Genomic DNA, 23,119 nt, shown 5'->3' on the forward strand with positions numbered 1-23,119 from the left:
ACTTGACCCCTAAAACGCCTTCATTGAGAAAAATAAATTCAAATTCAAATCTCATTTATTCAAAATTGATTCATATAGAAGTCAACAAACTACCACCGCTTCGGAAGGTATTTCGCTATGGAGAAGAAGCGGCGTAAGAAACTTTATACGTGTGCATATTTGCATCTTTTAAAGGGTAAATAATATACAATTTTACATAATGGTACATATAATTAATTATTGATGTTGGAGCTGGAGTTGTTAAAATTTTCTTTAATCTGTACCTATAACATGCCAGTAAGCAAAACAGAAGTTTTTCTAGAAACAAATTACTGCAGTTAGGTACAACAAAAAGCTTTATTAGTCTATATTCTCTATATGATCAAATTAAATCGGGAGAAAGTTTTAAAAGAACTTCGTGTAAATACATAATTCATAATGAACAGACATAAGAGGAAAATAAAAAAGGAAATATTTCATAAACATGTATATTTGTAAGTTGTAGAAGATTTGCAAGGTATTTGTAATCTATTTCAGGTAGGACCTCTGTCCTAAACTGAGGTGGTTAAAGATGCCCATGGGTGGCAGTGATCAATAAAGTGGACTGCATTTTCGTGTCCTTCTTCTGTGATGTGTGATAGATGATTTAGATAATTTAGACATGTCAACTACCTGATTTTGGATTGTCTCTCTCCATCATTGTATGAATTAGTTAATCAAACTAAAGAATACGTCCACATACAATTCTGGCTGAAGCTTTAGATTAACTTGGAACATTTCTAAGACTTAGATGCTTACAGAAATTTGGTACCTATACCTATTACCACGACATTTCATTCTTTTATCATATCCCAAACCAAATCACAAGTGTTCTAAAGCCCGGAGATTTTATTTTTTCAGAAGGATAAATTTAATGAAAGGATTTATAATTAATAGGCTTTACTTAATAAATAATATGACTACCAAATAAATAATCTTAATACTAGTAAATAAATAGTGTATTCGTCCAGAATTCTTGATTATTCACAGATTCTTGTTGACTACCCACATGTTGGAAAGCAGGGTTCATCTTGGAGAGAGAAAAAATTAAAATAGGAATTTAGATATCATGCTTATTAGGCTATGAGGATTTATTACAATCATTTCATTAGGACTTTTTATAATTAAAATTGACACGGCGGAACGGTCGCCAGTACGGTCCGAGCCGCAAAGGGTTCGGGGTTCCATCACCGGCCAGACAGATATCTGAATGATGAATATGGATACCTGTTCTGGGTCTGGGTTTGTACTCGTATATTCGTTTTTGTGTTTGTCCATGGTACATGGCATGGTACATGGCATAGTACACGGCATGACAGTGAGTTTAGAAAGCGTATTTTCAATCCCAATTTCACACGTGAGAAGTATCGTGGGCGGAAGGTTAGTATGTATAGTCCGCGCCAAACTGCTAGTCCGCTCTGAAGTTGTCGCGAGCAGGTGTTGTCATAAAATTTGTTATGACGACGCGATTCATTTCTATATTCAAAGCGGTTCATTTCTATATTTAAAGTATAAGTATAAATACACTATACCATGCATTTCTATGCATGTAAAATTGCTCAAAACTTGTAGTTTATAGTTTATGGTTAAGTAGATTTCTTAAGTGTTTCTTTAATTTGAATGTTGATGTTGACTTTAAGTTTTATTTTACGTAAAGATCGAAGGTTGTGGACAAAAATTTCGGGGTCATGACGCTTGTGTAAGATAGACAATCCCTGAGTCTGTGTCCGAAATAAAACTATTCGCTAAGTAGCGATGCGCTTATTTTGTTGTCGATAATGTACTTCATACGATATAAATAAATTTCATCTATAAATTTAAGCAATTTCTTTTCACTGTGCAGAGTGACCCACCCACGGTTTGCATTAGTAGGTACGAACAGTTAATTAGTAGTAGTAGTCAGGGATATGGTGTATATTTAGTCTTCTACTAGATATCGACCCACTTAATCTATGTAGCTAGCTTATAATATGATAAACTACTGCAATTATTGTCTTTTTAAAATTAGTTCTAAAGTGAATGTGAGATAAATATAGCGGGGCACTATTGTGCCCCTAGATTAATTTTGAAAGGGCACTTAGAAATTGTTAGTTATATTTTTTATTCCTTGAATTATTTATTTAATTTATTATTTTTTTATAACAATGTCGTTATTAGTTATGGTACATTTATTTTAACATATTTTTAAATGCCAAATATACAAGTCGAAGGAATTGAGATATCCATTAGAGGAAGTGGCCGTTCACCGTCAAGTTAAATTAATGCTCGATTGCTACTTCTATAGACATATCCACGAGAGGAAATAACCACTGATCATCATGCTGATTGCTCGTTTGCTTGTTCTATAATATAAAATAGCTAAAGTTTGTTATTGGTAGAGAGCGGGATATCGACAAACGCATATCGATATTGTCCATTCCTTTTTGGTCGCGAGGCGCGGGCGAGCGTCCCGTCCGCGACTGCCCGGGCGCCCGGCACCGCGGCCGAACGAACGAAACCATTCAAACGCGAACGTGTTTACGAATACCCTAACCCTACCCACTGGATACCTGCAATACCTAGTGTAGTGCTGATTTCCGTTTGGATTTTAACGCTATTTCTGGAAGGTGAGTTCCAATGTTGCAATATTTGTAGCGGTCGTAAACATTTTTATTTACAAAATTTTGATCCTGAATTAAATTACATGTTATATTGATACAGCTTTAACTTTTACTTTATAAGCATGTTGCTTTCTAAATAGTCATTTTAAATCTGGGATTGGTTAATTTGTAACTGTACAAAATCTAACTCAAGTATGATAGAGCTTTAATGAAAATGTGGCAATACTGAAACTGAAGATCTTGCCTATTATTTGGATGAGACGTATCTTTATTTTTTGGTACTTACCTAAATATTTAGGACTTGTGAACAACTTTTGTGATATATTTCGGTTAAAAATTGTAATGCAATAATTTTTCACTTTGGGTACTCGTTGATTTAAAATTTAAACTAAAAGTAAAAGTCATTCAAATTCAACAACGCGCTCGTTACATAAAAATAAAATAAAGTATACGTTTTAACATAAACTTAGGTTTGATTCCAATATACGAGTAGTCTACTTTCTGATAAAGAAGGATGATATTTCTTTAAAAAATGATTAGTAGTTTTAATTTTCAAAAATAAATTGGGCACGATGTTTAAATGTAGATAAATATTACATGAGGTTGCTTTAAATCAAAAGTTTTGGAAGGATGAAAATCAAAGATCGATAAAAGAGATTGTTATTTAATAAACCATATAGGTAAATAGAAGAAAAATACTATTAAATCATAGTGTGTATTCAGACAGATTTTAAAAACCGTGCGTCTAATGATTTCCTTGTACATAAATATACTGAAGCTACAAATAAAATTTAAACAGATTTCGAATAGGACATCAGATGTAGCGAAAGCTTTAATATCAACGCCGTTATTTACTGTGACAATTGGAATAAAAGCTTCACTGCAGCTTATCAAAGCGTCATTCTGATTCAGAGCTTTGTATTGTTTAACGATACTGATATTTATTCAACAGGAAAGTTCGATTTCGTTTTTGTTAAATATACTTGCCAAAAATGGCACTTTTTTATTTACACTTTTTTGATTTTTTAAACACTATAGCTTATAATTAAATCGTAAAATTGTAGGCAGTAGCAGTAGGCAATATTTCAAATGCAACTTTCTTTAATTTATTACAATGTAGCAGTTAGCGTAGAATTACTCATTACTCTTATATTAGGGTAGATTGTAATTAATAAAAGTACGTTATTACTCATTTGGTACTTTATAAATACAAAAACAACTTTCTTCGAAGGTGTAGGGTAAATTCTCGAACAGATTTTTCGATATGGCTTACGTACCTATTAGTAAATTATCTCTTTAACGGCGAAGGAAAACATCATGACGGCCTCTACATGCGTAGGAGTTTCATTTATGATCCAAAATATAAAATACTTTCAGTAAAATCTCGAGTGATATGATTTGTGTACTCAACTTTTCAACACTTTGATCAATTTTATTTTAATAGTTTATGCTATTTTGGCTCATATTGACCTCAAAATTGTATGACGTAGTGCTATTACGTAGTCTTAACAGGACAAAAATAAAGTCAGAGATATTTACTCCATAGCAAGGAGTAAATATAGTACAAACAACTCAAATATACTATGACCAATTTTGATTGTTTTCTGAATGTGGGGATGCGAAGACAATTATCCAACAGCACACCAGCATGAATAATTGAATATTGTTTACGTGGGGCTTACGTATGCTTCATGTCGTGACTTATGTAGTCGTCAGACTACACAGAGATTATAGTAATATCTTTATCTTTGAATTCTAAATAAAGTGTAATTATTTTTTTGAAGATACGCTATAATTTAAATAGGAAAAATATTTTTCCGTTAAAAATACCTTACGTACTCTATCATATGTTTTGATAAGTAATTGTTTGAAAAAATATCGTCGTCAATATCAACCCATTACTGTCTCACTGCTGGGCACGGGTCTCTTCTCAGATTGAGAACGTATTGATTGACTTTAAATACCTTTCAAAAATTTTTCAAAGATTATGTATCAAAGACATGTATGCAGATTTCCTCACGATAATCTTTGTGATAACTAGCTGTGCCGCGCGGTTTCAGGGGCACAGCTAGTTCTAAAATATAAGTAGCCTAAGTTACTCCTTATTACATCAGCCTGCCAATAAAAGTCCCGTCAAAATTGGCCCAGCCATTTCGCCAGAAGAAACAGACAAACAGACAAAAATTATAAAAAAATGTTAATTTGGTGTTTGTACCGTATGTATATTCATATGCATGTAGTAAAAAGCGGTTATATCAATATTTAAAACAGACACTCCAATTTTATTAATATGTATAGATTTAGCTCTAATACACGCATTTAAAAATTAGAGGTGTGTGTTTGTGTTTGGAATCTCGGACCCCACGATTGAAAGGTCGCATTTTCACCTAGTGGTGAAAATGTTATCAGATGTAATATTTATCTTATCAGATAGATGTGAAAGTCACACAGTGGGGCTTTATTGTGTATGTTACTGATAGTATTTTATAATATAACTAACTGACCCGGCAAACGTCGTGTTGCTATGTAAATAAAAAAAATGTTAAGGCTAATCAACCCTTATCACTTAGGGGTATGAAAAATAGTTTACACAAAGGTGAGGTGAATACAATTCTAACATCTACTTCACGCTTCAAACAACGGATCCTTATTGACTGGTCTTGAAGCTCCGTTTGATGGATCACCGCTCGCGATGCGCCGGCGCATCTAAATCTGAGCTTCGTGACGCGATCATTACTCACGGCTTACGCGAAATGCCTGCCCACGTGCGTAATACGTTGCATATGCACATGCAACTGTCTGTATATGTTATTTATGCCGTTAACAGCAGTTTAACTGTGTTGTGATCTAATTTGAAGGGTGGTAGGACATTTACGAGGGAATGCCTGTAGTGGGAATGGTAGTATTTAGATGTAGAGTTTAGATAGGGTTGACAACCTTCCTTATTTATAATATTAACATTTTTTATGCTCTACAAGTAACCCTTGCTACTAACAGTTACCATCAGCTGGACTGCATACTTTCTTAAGTATTCCTTAAGTAAGTTTGGCGCTTGCCACACCGTCTGGTGCGTACGACGGTATGCGACCACACATATCGCCGTTCTTCCCGGGGCCGCCGGCGGTTCTAGCTCTCACTCACCACTCTTGCTGCTTGCAACCCCGGAATCCCTCTTTTAGTCGCCTCTTACGTAGGCAAGGGGATTCCGTAGCCCCATTCTGCTCCCGAAACTACAGCTGACAAGACAGACAAACGTCTTAGTCATCAGGTATAACTCCTATGAAGTCGGGTAAAGATATCAACAAGCAGCGGTAGCTATTTACCATCAGGTAGACGGTATACTAATTTGCTAATTCCATCTTATAAAAACGTAGGTAAATGATAAAGCTAATCCTACTTTCGAGGACAAATTTCCGTAAAGTCCTTTCAAACAGGAATACATCAGCGTTTCGTATAACTAAGTACTATAAGGCAGAAATAGGATCTTTCAACGATTAACAATGACTGATTACGTCATGAAATATTTATTATTGTATGACACGTGGGTGGTACCTGCATTTCATAGTTGTACAATGTTATTAATGGTCCCGGTGACCAACAGTTTGGATAATACGATTAATAAATTAGTCCTTGTACGGAAACTGCAAACAAAGAGGAGTATTAGTTGTAGGTAGGTGTTGTTATAAGCGTGCTTTCATTGTATTTTAGAATATCGTGTGAAAATGGTCTATTAAATAAGAAGAGTGTAAGTTAAATATGTTTAACTGATTTAGTTTAGCAATTAAAGTGTCACGTGGCCTTGTTGAAGTGCAAAAGAAACGAGAAGACAAACAAAAAGTCAATTCTATGAATCTCAGCCTAGGCGCTACCAAATGCGGGGCGCTACCAGGCGCACTTTCTACCTTTTAACATATTTTATACCAGCAAGACAAAGTTTACAATATTTTGTTTAATTTTTTTTTGTTTCGTTTCCGAATAAAATCAATTTCTCAAACTTCTACCAATCTGCACTTGACCAGCGCGGATTACTATTACCCTAAACCCCTCTCACTAAGAGAGGTTCTGTGTACAAAAGTGGAACAGACGACGACTATGAACCCTTTGCAACGAGTAAAAATTAAAAAATCCTTATCCTTACTAATATTATAAATCCGAAGGTAACTCTGTCTGTCTGTCTGACGTAATCAGTCAAACCACTGAACCGATTTTAATTAAATTTTGTACAAAGATAGTCTGAGACCCGAGAAAGGATATAGGATAGTTTTTATACCGGAAATCCCACGGGAACTAGGGATGGCGATCTAAGATCGATTAATCGGAGTATCGATCTTTTGGACCCAAAATATCGATTATTTTAATCGATATTAGTAAGGATTGAATCGTAAACTATGCATTTGATCAAGTGATGATCTTTAGCAAAGTTGAAGGTTCGAATTTTCAGTTTTATGTATATAAGTATGTTATATTATTTTATTTTAACCGCCGGCGAAGCCGCGGGCAAAAACTAGTATAAAATAAAATCGAAACGTTAAACAATAGCTCATTCCACGCTGTACCTTGCCATTCGTCACTCGCCACTCGGCGCGAGTTGGTCAATCCGTCGGTTTCACGAATTCTCCACAGTCCCCATCACCTGTAACCTAGTTGTGTGCCCTCGCTCCCGTAATAGATTCTGGACTCGCTTGCGCTAACCATGTGATGACGGACAACATTGTTGCACGTTATATAAAGTAGCAGATTCCTTGAGCACGGGTTTTCACGTTTTTATGCGAATCGTTCGATATTTTTTCGGTAAAATGGTGTATAATTTTTGGACTTATTTTGAGAAAAAATAAGTCATACACGTAGGTTCAATAGCTTTAACATTAGTGCTTTAAGACACGGCCAGAACATATACAAAAAATAAATAAAAAAATATGTTAAAATTGGGTGGAGCTGAACTCATTCAAAATAAATAAAAAATAATATCCTAGATATCTACGTATGTAAATAAAGAGTTTATTGAACGGTTGCTACCCATCTTATAAAGTCGTGGGTGAGATTGCCTCCCAGAAAACAAGCAGTTAACCTGATCTTATTTTGTAGTTAGACCAAATGAAAAAAAGTAGACTATATACAAATTTTTAACTTATGTATTTACGTTGCTACCCTCAATGCAACAACGCTTAATGTGAGGACTATCTAACCGTTTCCTTCAAACTAAAACAAATTAGCACTACATAAGGTAGTATCGGTTATTTCACGAACTTCAAAGTGCTTCACCACCTTCAAAATATCGTTCAATCTTATTAAAACACATTATAGTAACCACGTAGAAAAAAAAATCGCTTACTACATTTAAATCACCACACTAGGTTTCCCTGTGTCGTGGGTGCCATGGACACACACATAGATAAATACACAAACACCCAGACCCAGAATCAGAAATCTAAATTCATCAAAAGCTAAGACGTAGAAGCGTTCCGAAAGCAAATAATTCCATAAATATTTGAAGAGAAGCGAAATAATGTGTCATAACTGCGTCCAGGTGTAGACGTGGTGATCTAGAACTAAAGCGAGCCATGACTAATCGCTATACCTGAGCCAAAACCCCGACCTCACGTTCCACCAGCCAATGCATATTTAATATGGAAAAGTTAATGCAGCTGTTCGTAATACGTTTACACCTGTTGCTCTGTAATGGTGGAGGAATTTTACTGTATATTGTATATTGATATAATACAGTAAATACAATACAAATGTTTATTATAATAACGAAATAATAAGAAATAATGATAACTTAATATTTAAGATACGAGTACATTACGCATGATAACAATCCCTAAAACTCAGATTCCATACATAGAATTATTTGCAAAAAGAGTGAAAGTTTATGTTTTTCTAGAAAAGATAACTGATGTAATACGACTTCATATAACACATGTTAACAGTTCTAATGAAATATTGATTTGTAGATTTTATCCCTTAGAGTAGCAAAAATGATAAGTTTACGGTTCGATTTGAGTTCTAACTCGATTTTGACTATTTGAACAATTTACATATGCTGAAACTCCTTTTCTATTTCTGCCTTACCATACCTTTCAAACCGTACCACATATCAGGTATACTGCAATATCCAAAACTTCACCAACGTACTGGTAACATAGTCATGCAGCATCTTAGACTAAATAATGCAATAGTTTTTTTTTTTTTTTTTTATAATATAAGAGTAGCAGACGAGCATGCAGTCCACCTGATGGTAAGTGGCTACTGCCGCCAGATAGGATTAGATATACCTACCTGAGGTCGGCCACAGATGCGCCGCTACCCCTGAGGACTAAGCTGGAACGCCTCGGAAAAGTCTGTCTCCCTTACCACACCCTTCAAACCGGAACACAGCAGCGCCTAACACTGCAGTTATTAAGTAGAAATAGGTGTGGCGGTGGTGCCGCCGGAGTCGAACCACAAAGGGTTCTACCACCTACTGAATCCTATATCTAATTGAAAATCCGTTCACAGATCAACATTAGTGTTCTGAAAAAAGGAAATTTATTGCTCTCGCTCGGAATTGGAATGGGAAGGCGTAGTTAGAAACTAAAATTAAACCTGGCGTCTAGCCATCGATTATAATTATCGTGGGAGTGCCAAAATCGTGCCTCATACCTTCCCTGGCATCAATAGTTAAGGAAATCGGCAGAATTTAGTAAACCTACTTTCGAAGTAATTACGTGTTCTAGAAAAGAAATAAATTCTCAGGAAATAATTAACATTTTTTAGAAAAATGTCTGGAAATATTCAGTTAGTGGCAGTTGCTTCATTTGAGAATCCCAAAAATAAAAGCAATAGTTGAAGTAAAAGGTATGTTGCCTAGAAACCATTGAGTATTACTCACATTAAAACATTGTAACAATTTGAAAATACTTAACGCTTTTGTATAAGTAGATTAAGAGTAAACAACAGGAGTTTTATCTCCTCAATAGACCAGGGCTTTCTTTTGATGAGGGTCAATTGCACAGAGTAAAAGTCAGGGTATATTGCGCAAAATAAAACCATTAAAAGTACGCAGACTAACGATTTGTTGGACTACCAATACTTAGTAATAAAACCATAACTTTAGATAATATCTGGTAACAACGCCTATTAAGTGCAGTTATTGCTCACGCAAATGCAATTGTGAGGACGGTAAGAGTTCTACATTTTATTAAAGTTTAATTATTTTATACGAATATAGGAATGAATTTTCCAACCCACTGACTACTGATAAAATGTTACCGACAAAGCTCAATTATCATTTAATTAGCATCAATCCACTAATACCCATAGTTAAAGAAATGTCTCACAAGAGATTTTAGGCGGGATTCTTTACTTAAGTACGTATTAATGAAGGTATGTAAGATGTTACATTCCTTTAAGAACTTTGTAGACAATGTAGTTGAAAAACTCATGTAGTGTTCTTAACGTTCATGTCTCCATAACTTTGAGAGAGTAGAAATAAGGTTATTAATGTAATAGAATCTTTTGTGGTTTGACTTCGAAGGCCGTTACACCTTCTGCCTTCTGTCGAGTTTTAAGTGCTGCTGTGTTTCGTTAAGGGGATATTCTTATCCGAGGTGTTCCAACATAGGCTTAGGAGTAGCAACGCATCTTAAGCGGACTTCAGGTAGGACTCTAGTCTTATCTGGGGTTGATTACAGATGTCCATGGCTAGTATGGCAGTAAGTTAGTCAGTAGCTACTTACTATGAGGTAGACTATATGCTCGTTTTCCAATTTCATATTATAAGAAAATTCCCGTGTGGGATTTTAACCATGAGGAACAGGAGGCCGGTCTTCTAACCATAGGATTTCCACTGCGAATATGGATATGACTAATGATCGCTGACACCAATATTCCCAATGTGGTTGACGTCATGCCGGTCGTAAAGATCATCCAAACGCAGTACATGAGTAATTATATTGCGTCGATCCGGTCGATCCCAGGAGAATTGGGAGCAGCGAATGATACCAAGGTCAAAGACACGTTGCATCATGCATAGATGCGTTAGTCAGAAGGGTTAAGGTTAATATCCACCACACTGGCCAAGTGCTGTTAGATTGTATACACTTTAAAATATTACGGACAAGTCAGGCATGTAGATGTCCATGTGATGTTTTTTTACAACAAAAAAGAGCAAAGCACAGGGGCATTAGTGTACCCAAAAAATTGGTGACTCTAACATGTTTTATACCAATTTAATTAAGATATTATACTTATGTTTCTCCCGTAGTTTTCTTAGCCACGATTAATACAATTACCTAGCAATGAGTTTTAGGTAAATATGTATAATTTTCTCTAATGTTGTCTCATTCGAAAATTTCATTGTTTTTCTCTGGTTGTTCGTACTCATGTAACATTTAAGTCGGCCTTAGCATAGTGCGGTAAGGGAAATACTTATGCGTGGCGTTCCAACTCAGTCCTCAGAGGGAAATCCACCTGTGACCGTCATCGCAATCTTATTTGGGATTGATTACAGATATCTACCGTCAGTTGCCACATAAACTGCATGCTCGTCTGCTAAATAAAAAAAACTCATCTTTTACTTATTCTGTGGTTAATATGCAGATATCTATTACCTATTCCTAGTAAATCTAAACGCATTACCTAGCCCGAGCAGGTGGCGAGCACCAGATTCCTGAAGAACATTTGTTTACGTGCTATTAATGTAGGCGTGATCTCACTCCACAGGCCGCGAGCCTCACACACACAATGAACATGGCTGAGAACGGGTAAGTTTTACGGTTTTTCTATTTTTAATTAATAAAAGATAGATAGCTGTTGTTTATTGTTAACACTCATTTTTTTTCGTTTGCAATGTGTATTTGCAATGTAGAATCTGCTCTATACAATAATCTGTAATTATCTGAGCTGGACAATCTATAAAAAAGATAGATAGAAATGTTGTTTTAGTGCTAACATTCAATGCTTGTTGTTTGCAATGTGTATTTATAATGTAGAGTCTGCTCTATATTATAATCTATAATTATCTAAGCAGGGCAATTTATACAATTTTTTATTAATAAAAGATAAGTTTTACGGTTTTTCTATTTTTAATGAATAAAAGATAGATGTAAATGTTGTTTAGTGTTAACACTCAATGTTAGTTGTTTGGAATGTATGTGTAATATGTATCTATAATGTAGAGTCTGCTCTATATTATAAATTATAATTATCTAATGTATATAACTGTCACGGCTGTTAATATACTTTATTATAATTCTAAAATCTTCAAATATTCGTTAATTTATTTCCAATAGTAGGAGTTAGTTGTAAATTTTGTAAATTAAATTATTGATTGCAAATTCTAAAATTTCTACAAGAAGCTTTAAATTTAGGTGCATTTAAAATTTGTAATTAATTTCGTTGAGATTAAAATTTCGTTTATGATTAATTTAAATGTAAAAATTAAGTTTTTTTTAAATATGTCAAAATGACGTATACAAGTTTATGATCCATAATGATGATCTGCGTGGTCCTATATGATATCATGAATTAATATGATCTACCGGAACAAAGGGCCATATTTTAGTTTTAGATTGAAATTTAAATGAATTTCAATACCAAAGTTTGTTGAATTCATCTTTAACCCAATTCTATTTCTAGACTAAGAAATATGTTTATTAGAGTCAGAAGCTCTTACCCGACTCCAAAACGAGGGTAATGTTTTCCGAATGTTTGTTTCTTTGTCACATTAACGTTTGACCGATTTTAAATTATGAGTTCTCGTTAGATTTGTTTTCATCTTTGAAATGTTATAGGCAATTTTTTAATAAAGTGCGTTACAAAAAGAAAACTGAAAATTATTAGATATTTGAAAAAGAGTGTTATATTTATATTTATACATGTTTTTCATATTTATAATACGTTTTAAAAAATGTTGAGGGTTTAGCCGTCATCCTTTTTTAATCCTCCATCGTAATCTTTTAACTAACTTAATTTACTAAGTATATTAGGTCAATTACAGTTGCGTAGCTTTCTCTAGAGACTAATCAATCCAGAAATAGTTGTCCCCGACGACATTACGACACGTCAAACATGGTGTAGCAATACTTGTGGTATTAAAAAATCAAACTGTTTTTACTGCTTTAAATTCCAATTAGCTATTATTACTTACGATCTAAATACCTATACGATGAGACATGTTGTGGCGTTGTCAAACCATGTTTTCGCTTTTTGTTTTATCTAACCACGTGTTACAGGTAATTTGGCTACAGTTACAGGCAATGGAAATAAGCATATACAAAAAAATGCCGATATTTCGGGATAGGTCAACAACTCTAACTGTATACGCATAGGACAATCAATGTTGTCATCCCGTGTAAAAATAACACAAGCTTTGGCCATCTTCCAGGTACGGACCAGCGCCAGTCACAGGACACATGGGACGGATCCCAAACTTCGGCAAATCACATGTCAATGTGAGTATTCTGATTCTATTATAGTTAATTACTGATAGACCATGGGCTTTATTTCATTAAGTGTTGTTTTACTTTGGCCTGTATCATGTATAAGTTCTTTGTTGAACTATAATTATTTTGAAGATGGTAGAACCCTTTGTGGTTCGACTACGACGGCACCACCGCCACACCTATTTCTACCTAATAACAGCAGTGTTAGGCGCTGCTGTGTTCCGGTTTGAAGGGTGTGGTAAGGGAGACAGACTTTTCCGAGGCGTTCCAGCTTAGTCCTCAGGGGTAGCGGCGCACCTGTGGCCGACCTCAGGTAGGAATATCTAATCCTATCTGGGATTGATTACAGATGTCTATGCGCGGCAGTAGCCACTTACCATCAGGTGGAATGCATGCTCGTATGCTACTTCTATGTTATAAAAAAAAGTTAATTATTGATAGACCATGGGTTATAGTTCCATTAAGTGTGGTTTTACATTGGTCTGTTTGCATGTATAAGTTCTTTGTTGAACTATAATTGCATAGATTCAATCAAAGGATTGTACCATAATATAAGATAACGTCTTATCATGTTGAGATAGCATAAGATATTTTTTGCGTACTTGTTCCTAAATACTAGTCAGTGATCTGTAACCTTATTATTGGTTAACACAATTTGTTTTACGATAGTATTGAAATAAAGATCCAAATGATTATATATCTATATTTTATTTTGCGAGCAGTGATTCATGAAAATTTCCGTTAAATAGTTTATATCATTTAATTGCAGGAGTGATTTAAAAGTTTGATTCTTTAAAAAAAGAAAGACAAATCTTATATGCTTTATTATCCATACAATTTTGTAGATGTTAAGATATAATTCCTAATAAGTATAATTTAAAATTCCAGCCAATGGGAAGCGTCGAGCCACCAGCATGCATTCAGAACGCCATGATGACAAAAGACAAGAAGCCCTTCACATATACGCCTGGAGGTTTGGATCTGTCTCAGATCCGAACCCCAAGCATGGCGAGAAGGATGGCAAGGCAACGATCACTGGAAGAGCAGGAACAAGCTTATGCACAACAGCAAGGCAATAATGGTGGTTACCGACCGCAAGGTGGACCCGCACCTCCACCACCGCCACCGCCACCAACAGCCCCGGCTCCTCCACCGCCACCACCTTTGCTTATCCAAGCTCCAAACGCCAAAGCACCGAAACCTATCGCACTCGGCGAGAGACCTGAAATCGTGATTCCCGAAAATCCCATTGGAATGCTAAGGAAAACAAACAGTCCCTACCACTGGGAATCTGAAAAGGAGCAAATGCAGCGGATGGGACCAGTGCCAAAGTTCGTTGAGAAAGTACCTTCTCCGCTTACTGTTAAGTTACCTCAACAACAAGCTCCAAGTTATAATTCACCGCAAGCACAAAATAATTACCAACGACAGAACTATCCTTACGGAAATCAGAACAATCAAGCTCCTGAAAGTCCCTTGCACAGACCAGAGGCGCAATATGTTCATCAAAAATCTAACTCTCCAAATGTAAATGGATCTCCACCAACACGGGAGCTGTTGGTGAGACAGGACTCACAATTTAACAAAAGCCCACAACCTTTTGGAAATCAGTCACCTATTTCCAACAATTCGCCATACTCTCCAAGCCCCGGTGTTAACTGGAGACAGCCGGAAAAGCGAGACTCTCCTGCAAGTACTGTAAATAATTCTCCACAATCACCTCATATAAATAGAGGTCCGTTTTCTCCAAATGTACAGCAGAGTTCTCCAGCATATCAACAATCGAGTAATCCAGTTTTCCATACTCTACCCAGAGCTGGTCAAAGGAATCAAGAAAGCTATGTGAATAATGCGCCAAATAATTATAACAATGTCAAAGAAATACACCAAAGTCCAAATGCTGAACCTGCAAATGCGACACCTTGGCGAACGAACACATTAAACAGACATCCACGAGGTGTTGAAAATCAGCCCGTAATTTATAACAACACCCAGAATGCTAATCAACAAGCTTACAGTCCTCCGTGGAAAGCTAATGATGCGAATAACAATCGAACTGAAAATAACTACAATCCACCATGGAAACAAGAAAATAAAGTTGGGAATCAACAACAGTCATACAGCCCACCTTGGGTAGCAGCACAAGATACGAATAATAATAGAATACAAGATAATAGTACACCATGGAGAGCACAGGAAAATAATCAAAGGTCACCACCAACTTCTCAAGAACAACCACGATACCAATCTTCCATATCAATTCCTGTATCACCAAGAAAACAGGCTCCACAGCCAGATTATAACAACAGTCCATCACAAAAGGAAGCCGTCTACGTTAACCAAGAACCAGTTTATTATTGCCCAGATAGTCCCAAATCAATACCGCCGTGGGTTAAAACGCAGAAGGAAAAGACCAAAACTCCTCCTCCTGTGTGGTGTCAGCGACCTTTGGAAGGTAGAAGGGGAAGTGGATCCAGGGAGCTTGCTACACCCCCCAGAGAGACTAATTCGGAACCAGAATGGGTACGAAAGAGCAATGAAATGCAGCGCGGAGGTCGCGAAGTGGTTAGCCCACCTAAATACCAACAAACAGGTCAGCCAAACTGGTCCACACGTCCTTCAGAGAACCGCAAAAGTTTACCCAGAGACAATAATCAAGGAAGTAGAATAATTCCGATACAAATGGAAGTCTCCAGTACCGAAACTAGAGACCAAGGCAGACAAGGTGGACATCAACCGCAGTTGAGAATCGTCATAGATATGAAACAAAACCCAGAAGTAAATAACCAAAATAGGGCACAGGCTCCTTTCTCACAACCAACACAACGCATCATGAGAGTGTTGTCGCCACAACTTGTCCGACTTGACGATGGCCCCGCACAATCAGACTTGCCAACTTTGAACAGAAATTTCCAGAATAATCAGGACAATCAGCCAAAGACGCGAATAATACCGATTCAGATTGAAGGTGGGGGCAACGGTGGGGCAAACAAAAGGTATATTTTACATTACTTCTTAATACCACACATATAAAATTAGACACGAGGGTTCAAAGCCCAGTTGAAAGTAGTCAAAACGTTAATTGTGTTTCTGAAGAAATATTTATAGACGCCTACATATTTCTTAGGAGAGGAATGTTTATTCCGCTTACATGATTCAGTAAGTGTTGACCCAGGGTATACGAATTACTTTATATATACTTTTTACATGTATTGTATATCATTTTCAGCTTCGGTGGGCGGTACTAAGGAAGCTGTGTGCAATGTTCGAAGTAAACACAATTTTTATTGCACCGCTTCTTTTTATGCGATGACTAAGTGTGACGCTTGCTGTAAATTTAGCATCTTTCGCTTTGGGAACGATCGCTAATTCTCTTCGTATCACTAATCGAATCATTTCGCTACGGCCTGTAATTGGCTACTAAATTTGGTTTGTAGTTCGTGGTTTTCCATAATCGGCTATTATTTTCTTTTTTACTTCTTTCACTGGTTTAAGATTTATCTGCGTGTACAGTCATCATAAGATATAGGGAATTAAAATCGCCACTTTGTACCATCGTAACATTTTTCTCTTTTGGATTAACAATTACAAACTCTGAAATCGTCATAATATTATAATTCATATAATTTTAAAATATTAATGCAGTAGGTATTTAAATATTGTATGTAGATAGTGTCGTTGTGGGCTATGTTTTTAGCAATTTTTGATACGCTTCTTAAATATTTTGTTACGATCATGAATAATTTTCATAATAATAATCATTTAAACTGTATTTGGGTGTATTATAAAAAATCGTTTGGTAATAGTTTTGTTCGTAGATTTTAGCAGGTTATCTATAAGAATATATTTTTCATTTCCATAGTTATTATAAATCTGATTTTGCGTTGTAAATTTGCTTAAAACACAGATATTTAGTTAAAGCTATGAATTTAAAAAAATATAGTTAGTATCAAGTTAATTCTGCCTTATGACAGCAATGTGAAGGGAGAGACACTTATGACACTTTCCAAATTTCCAATGTAATCCTTTGAGGTAGCAACACGTCGTGTCCGATTTAAAGTAAAAATTCCTTTTGGAATGGATTATAAGTAGCTATGAGCGCCAGCCAACACTTAAGATCAGGTGGACTGCTTGCTCGTTATCATATCATCACAAAAGAAAGTTATGTGCTATATAAGGATAAAATAAACATAAATTTAATGAGGAATTATTTCTGAATTTCAGCGTGTACTACCACAACTTCACACAGGAGGCTTCGCCACGGCAGTCGAAGGCTTTTGGGGTCTTGCAAGTCATCACAGGTACTGAGGGGATAGATAATTTTAAGTTAATAGAAGAACACCACGGATTTAGTGATCTTTAGGGACTAAAATTATTAAGTTAGGGTTGTTACAAAAATCTTGTAACTGTATTTCATACATGGAGGTTTGTAAACACGACTATTAAATTAACATTATCTTAAACATAATTTTAAGTACTATTTATTATATGTTTATTAATTAATATACAACTGCATCTATGAGGATAACTTAGCGAGCTTATTCCGGTAACAATTATATTATTATTTATAATTATAAATTTGTTTTACTAATTTAAATATTTAAGGCAACGAAAAATATAATCGAAATGATATCAGTGGCGAAAATATATCGTACTCGTAATATAATAATTTATGATTAATTTAGATGCTTTGTGATTACACTAATGCTCATAATATTTAAGAAATACGGCTAACATACCAAAGAATAATTTAAGAATAATTAATATTTATAATGAACATAAATATCTTAGTATAACATTTTATTTATTTCAAACTTATTGTAAGTTTAAATTATAAATTATTATTATTATAAGTTACCAGTATCTTATATAATTAGATAGTGTATTTCAATTTATTGATTAATTGCAATTATTGTTATTAAAATTCCTCATAGTCAACTTAATTGAATTAACCAAAGGTTAAAATAAAATACGTGAAACATGTTTGTATACCTACAGTAACATTTGTGATATAATTATTAAAATATATATTTATTTATAATTATTTTTAGTATTTATTTAACACATTAATTTAACATTCTAATGTAATATAGTTTGTATATATGTATGTATAATTTAATTATATTTTACATAATAATATTATTAGGAAAATACATGATATATACATATATAATATTCATTTACATGTGTATAACAATTATGTGTTTTTGTATATTTATATGAAACATTTATATATGGATTGTATATTAATACAATAAGGCGTTATAAACCCCGTTTCTTGCACAAAAATAATTAATAATAATTAACAAAACTCTCACTTGACGATATATTAACCTAAAATTTCCAGTTCCCCCTTTTGTGTTTTATTAACAAAGATATTATGTAAAGTACTACTTGTGTTATGTGATATTGCTGTTCAAAATAGCGAAAATATTGAAATAAAATTATTGAAAAATTATTAAATTATAATTATTCTTAATTAATAATTGAAAACTTAATTTGGATAGGATTTCTTTAGAAAATTCAGGTATTTTTCTTGTTTTTAAAATAAATGAACACACATTTTATCAAATTATAACTACTATTTACATTAAGATTAGTTAATAATTTCAATCACACAATGATATTAGGTGACATCTATATTTTACAACAAAAATATCTCTTATTATACAATATACCAATATTATAATATTATTTGAGTGCTAATTGAACAGTGAATATCACATACAGCAAACACGATAGCAGACAAGGGTGTGGCAATCTAGTCAGTGTGATCTTTCTAAATATGTAAGTCTATAAAAGTTATTTTATATGAATTTACAAAATTATTATATATTATTAATTAAGGTGTAGCGTTATTTAATACTGTAGCCGCTAAGTACGAATTAGATTTTAAATAAATATTATTAAAAGTAATTGGTTTTTGAATTACAGATTTTCTTTTTGTGTTTGTTGGGGTACATGGAGTGTCGACGAAAATTATAGGAATCATAGACAAGGAATAGCACAGAATATAACCAATATACTTATAATTACAAGGAGCTAAATGTTTTATTAAAGCAATTGTGTATGTTACAATTAATTTTTTAATTTACTAAAAATATAAGTTACAATTCGTTAAAAAGATAATTATTTTGATAGTTATGTAAATAATTCATATTTATATAATTGTGTAAATATAATTTCGTTGTGTTTCTAAGTTTTCCTTAAATATTTTCGACCACATTTTCATTATTAACATGAATGACCTATCCAAATTAAATGCTACACAGTGCTGTTTTGTCATCCTTTAATCTTTAAGTTGAGGACATTTTGATACTGACAGGATAAACAAACGGACATTTCGTCATAAGAAATTAAACTAAGTATCAACGGGGAAGACAGGCGATTGGATTTGTCGATAAGAATCAATTTGGCATGACGTTCCCGCTTCCTCTGTGCGGGTTTTGATACAATTTATCCACTTAAGGGTGGGGGTTAAACCTCTTCCTGCTCCACTTTGCACTCGATTATCAGCTTTAGTGAGATTTAAAGCTCCAGGGACCTCTTCTTGTAATTATGATTGATTCTAGTATTCGTAAATCATTTCACTTCTTTCATGAAAATCTAGAAATAATAGTAAATGAGTTTTTCTTTTAATATTATTTTGTTGAATATGAGTAAAAGCAGAATATTATTATATTAAAATTAATCACCTGTCTGTTTGCTTTTGTCCACTAATGAACCGTTTTTAAAGAATCCTTATAGTTTAGTCATATTAAAATCTGCAAATTGGTCTAGCAATAATCCTGATAGAGGCAGCTCCAATAAGCAATGAGAACCAAAATCAAGTCTACACCGTAGCTGGGGAGAGATTCCCTGAAATTCGTTCATAAAGCGATATCAATTGCAACATGAAACTAGGCGTCCCCGTTTTGTTGTCCGTTAATTAACAATTTCATGAGCGAACGGACTTGGAGATTACGCGCCGATAGTCTATCATAGGGATGCCAATCGGAGATCGATTGATTGAATCGATGTTTTGGAAAATTGATACTTTAAAACCGTTACTATCCAGTAAACCGTTCTGGATCAAACTATCTTAGATATAAGATAAATAGACAGATACTGACACGAAAATCGACATTCGATATTTTCTATGTTTTGTTAGATTAGGAATTTATGGCATGAGAGAGGTATTTCCTTTCCTATATTTACAAAGGAGCGTTAACAAAAAAAAATGACCCTCTAGTCCTTGTATTTCTGAGAATTGATTCTCCAGAAATGTTTCGAATCGATTTCAAAATTATCTTTTTCGGGAAAAATCGCCATCCCTAGTCCATTACCTGCGTTGATAGCGAATAGATCCCCATAAAATGAACATTTCAGTTATATCGGGTGGTACCGGTAGACATTGATGTCAATATATAATGGAATCGCAGATGACTACCTAGTCTGTGTTATAGGTAACACATATTTTCTAAAATGTTACTGGAAATGTTAGATAGATAGGTGTTATAGTTAACGCTTTTTTATTTCCATAACATTTCTACATGTTGTTATCAACCCATTATTGCCCCACTATTGGGCAGGGGTCTCATGTTAGAATGGGAAGGATTTGGCCTTACATGATTATTGGTTTAATTCTCTAAGGATTAGGCCATAGTCCACCGCACTGGCCAAGTACGTATTGGTAGACTTCACATACTTTTGAGATTTTTTTCTTATATCTCTCAGGTATGTAGGTTTCCTCACGATGTTTTCCTTCAGCGTCTTAAGCACGCGATAATTAATTGCTAATACGCACATAATTAAAAAAAATTAGAGGTGCCTAGGATTTTATCCTCAGACCTACGTGTACAATAGTTCATCTAAAATACTAGGAATCGAAACGTTGAACGTGGAACATAATGTAATTTAGTTTGCTTTCGATTAACTTTAGTAAAATTAGTATTATATTTTTATTATTGAAAAAGGTACATACTTAATTTGTTTTTATGGGCCTATATGTACCTATTGCATAACAAACCAATATTCTTAAATGTAATCGTAGTAACTACGTAGTATCTTGAATCAAATTGTACTCAAATTGTTTTTGTCAAGAGATCTAAGTATTCCGTTGTTTCAATGCAGCTGTTCGGTTTCACAGCTCGTGGAAGCAAAAAGGTTTGTAGTCGCTATGGTTCTTGCTGCAAAATACATGATTGAGAGCCGATACCATATGTTTGGCTGAAAATGTATCTGGAAATTCTCGAATTTAGGTTTCTGTATACACAAACAGAACAGATAGTAGGATTTCCTACTGTCCATTTGGACTAACAGAATTAGGATCCATTTATATCCTACAGACATTCAACGTGTCGTGTCAGACAAAATTCAATAGGAACGCTCTGTGTCTGGGCGGTCGTGTTACTGAAGAGAAAAATACGTTCATACCACGTTCATACCTTCATGCACATTGTATAGAGCAATATGATTTTGTTGTCACGGCCAGTACCGTGTATTGTATGTGACACGTACAATATCAGTAGATTAAGTTAGGTTAGGTGAGGTTAGCTCGTTAATGTATTTAGCATTATTATAGTCTTCTATATGGATATATTGATATCATGAAGTATTGTGCATTTAACGACTTAAAATAAATTAACGAATTTTAGCGAATATACAGCTGAGAATCACATCAGTTTCAACAATAGATTTTTATGGCCTTAATCGGCTTTGAAACTTGCTATAAGCCGGGAAATATGAAATATGACAAATAAAATACTGAAATACCTACGTTATTATACGTTTCAATTTAAATGCTCTGGTGTTAGAATTGCTATTTATTCACTGAATTACTATAAAGAAAATACACCACAAGAAAGTTTCTAGCATTCATTCATAGCATTTTGATAATTGTAAGAAGTAAAGTAACTTTAATAAAATCTATATTAAATAATATGTTATTACAAGAAAATTATTTGCAGCAAACATAACATAAAAATTAAGACCTCTAGGTATATATTATTTTATTTGTTTTGTATATTAAAATATTATTAGAACATATAACGGTTTTTAAACTATAGAGACAAAATATGCGATAAAAAGATGCACAACAATAAAGTTTTCAAACAGAGCGGTACCATTAAGTCGCTTTGCCCAGTGCACAGCGCTTTGCACAGTGGAACGCGCTTATAATCGGCTTGCGAAGTTAACGAACAGCGGCATTCGAAATATGATCGCTTCAGTAGCGCTGACGTGAGATCCGTTTCATTTTCTAAAATCATATGAAAATGTATGGTATGAGTGCAATTATTGTAGCCGTCAAGTATAAATGATGACACAGAAACGCATATAATAACACAAAGAATACATGCGTTAAGTCACACTGCACAGCGCTGTGCACAGTGGAACGCGCTCATAATCGGCTTGCGAAGTTAACGAACAGCGGCATTCGAAATATGATCGCTTCATTAGCGCTGACGTGAGATCCTGTTTAATTTTCTAATATTGTATAAAAAGGTATGGTATGGTATGAGTAGGAATAACTGCATCTTGACCGATATGTATTTATATTTTTATATGCTGTGCCCTGCTAATATAATTAAAATAGATTTGAAGGTGGTGCCATCTGTTGAAAATTGCTCGTACCAACTCGGACACCTTCGTAGGTTCATGCACAACAACTTTGCTAAAGATCATCACATGATCAAATGCATAGTTTACGATTTTATAAAGGACATACAGACAAACATTCATCTTTATATATTAAGAATAAATAGGTATCCTAATATTTTACATTAAATAAAAAAAAACTTGTTATGTTTTGTAAAGTTACTCGTAAGATAAAAATATTTCGTAAAAACTGGGAACACAACAAAATGAAAATGATTACTCTACGCTCGGATTTCTCTTGTAGAAACACGCACACACAATGTCAGAACAAAATTCCTAATTCGTGTACAGATTTGTCTGGTTGAGTGTCGAAGCTCGAATCTTCAATGTTCAGAGAAAACAAATATGGATATGCATATTTTTCAGTCTGAGCACAGTGATAGCAGTAAATAGCACAGTGCACAGCGCTGTGCACAATGGAACGCGCAGTAATCGGCTTGC

The 23,119-nt window shown here is 34.4% G+C and overlaps 1 protein-coding gene across 4 annotated transcripts; it reads left to right on the forward strand.

Moving 5' to 3' along the window:
• The first annotated feature begins 2,449 nt into the window (after nucleotides 1-2,449).
• On the forward strand, nucleotides 2,450-18,958 carry LOC140745373 (uncharacterized). 4 transcript variants are annotated; one of them, XM_073077190.1, is made up of 6 exons: nucleotides 2,451-2,624; nucleotides 11,322-11,362; nucleotides 12,985-13,051; nucleotides 13,931-16,038; nucleotides 16,272-16,313; nucleotides 17,267-17,409. In XM_073077190.1, exons 2-5 carry the CDS (start codon nucleotides 11,343-11,345, stop codon nucleotides 16,288-16,290), a joined length of 2,214 nt encoding a protein of 737 aa, XP_072933291.1. In that variant the 5' UTR covers nucleotides 2,451-2,624; nucleotides 11,322-11,342; the 3' UTR covers nucleotides 16,291-16,313; nucleotides 17,267-17,409. The 4 variants fall into 4 exon arrangements, with proteins under 4 accessions (XP_072933290.1, XP_072933289.1, XP_072933291.1 ...); XM_073077191.1 differs by having other exon boundaries at nucleotides 16,272-16,306; nucleotides 17,267-17,407; XM_073077189.1 differs by lacking the exon at nucleotides 16,272-16,313 and having other exon boundaries at nucleotides 2,450-2,624; nucleotides 11,242-11,362; nucleotides 17,267-18,958.
• The last annotated feature ends 4,161 nt before the right edge of the window (nucleotides 18,959-23,119 follow it).

This window comes from Epargyreus clarus, unplaced genomic scaffold (genome assembly GCF_041222505.1).
Source record: "Epargyreus clarus isolate Ecla_fem2 unplaced genomic scaffold, WU_Ecla_fem_2.2 ptg000010l, whole genome shotgun sequence".
NCBI classification, from domain to species: Eukaryota; Metazoa; Arthropoda; class Insecta; order Lepidoptera; family Hesperiidae; genus Epargyreus; species Epargyreus clarus.

What these genes read in the sequence shown, in the direction of transcription:
- LOC140745373 (XM_073077189.1), top strand. Translation starts at nt 11,343, where the DNA reads ATGAACATGGCTGAGAACGG. An exon ending in ATGAACATGGCTGAGAACGG is followed by an intron (nt 11,363 to 12,984) that starts GTAAGTTTTACG and finishes GCCATCTTCCAG; the next exon opens with GTACGGACCAGCGCCAGTCA. An exon ending in AACGGTGGGGCAAACAAAAG is followed by an intron (nt 16,039 to 17,266) that starts GTATATTTTACA and finishes TCTGAATTTCAG; the next exon opens with CGTGTACTACCACAACTTCA.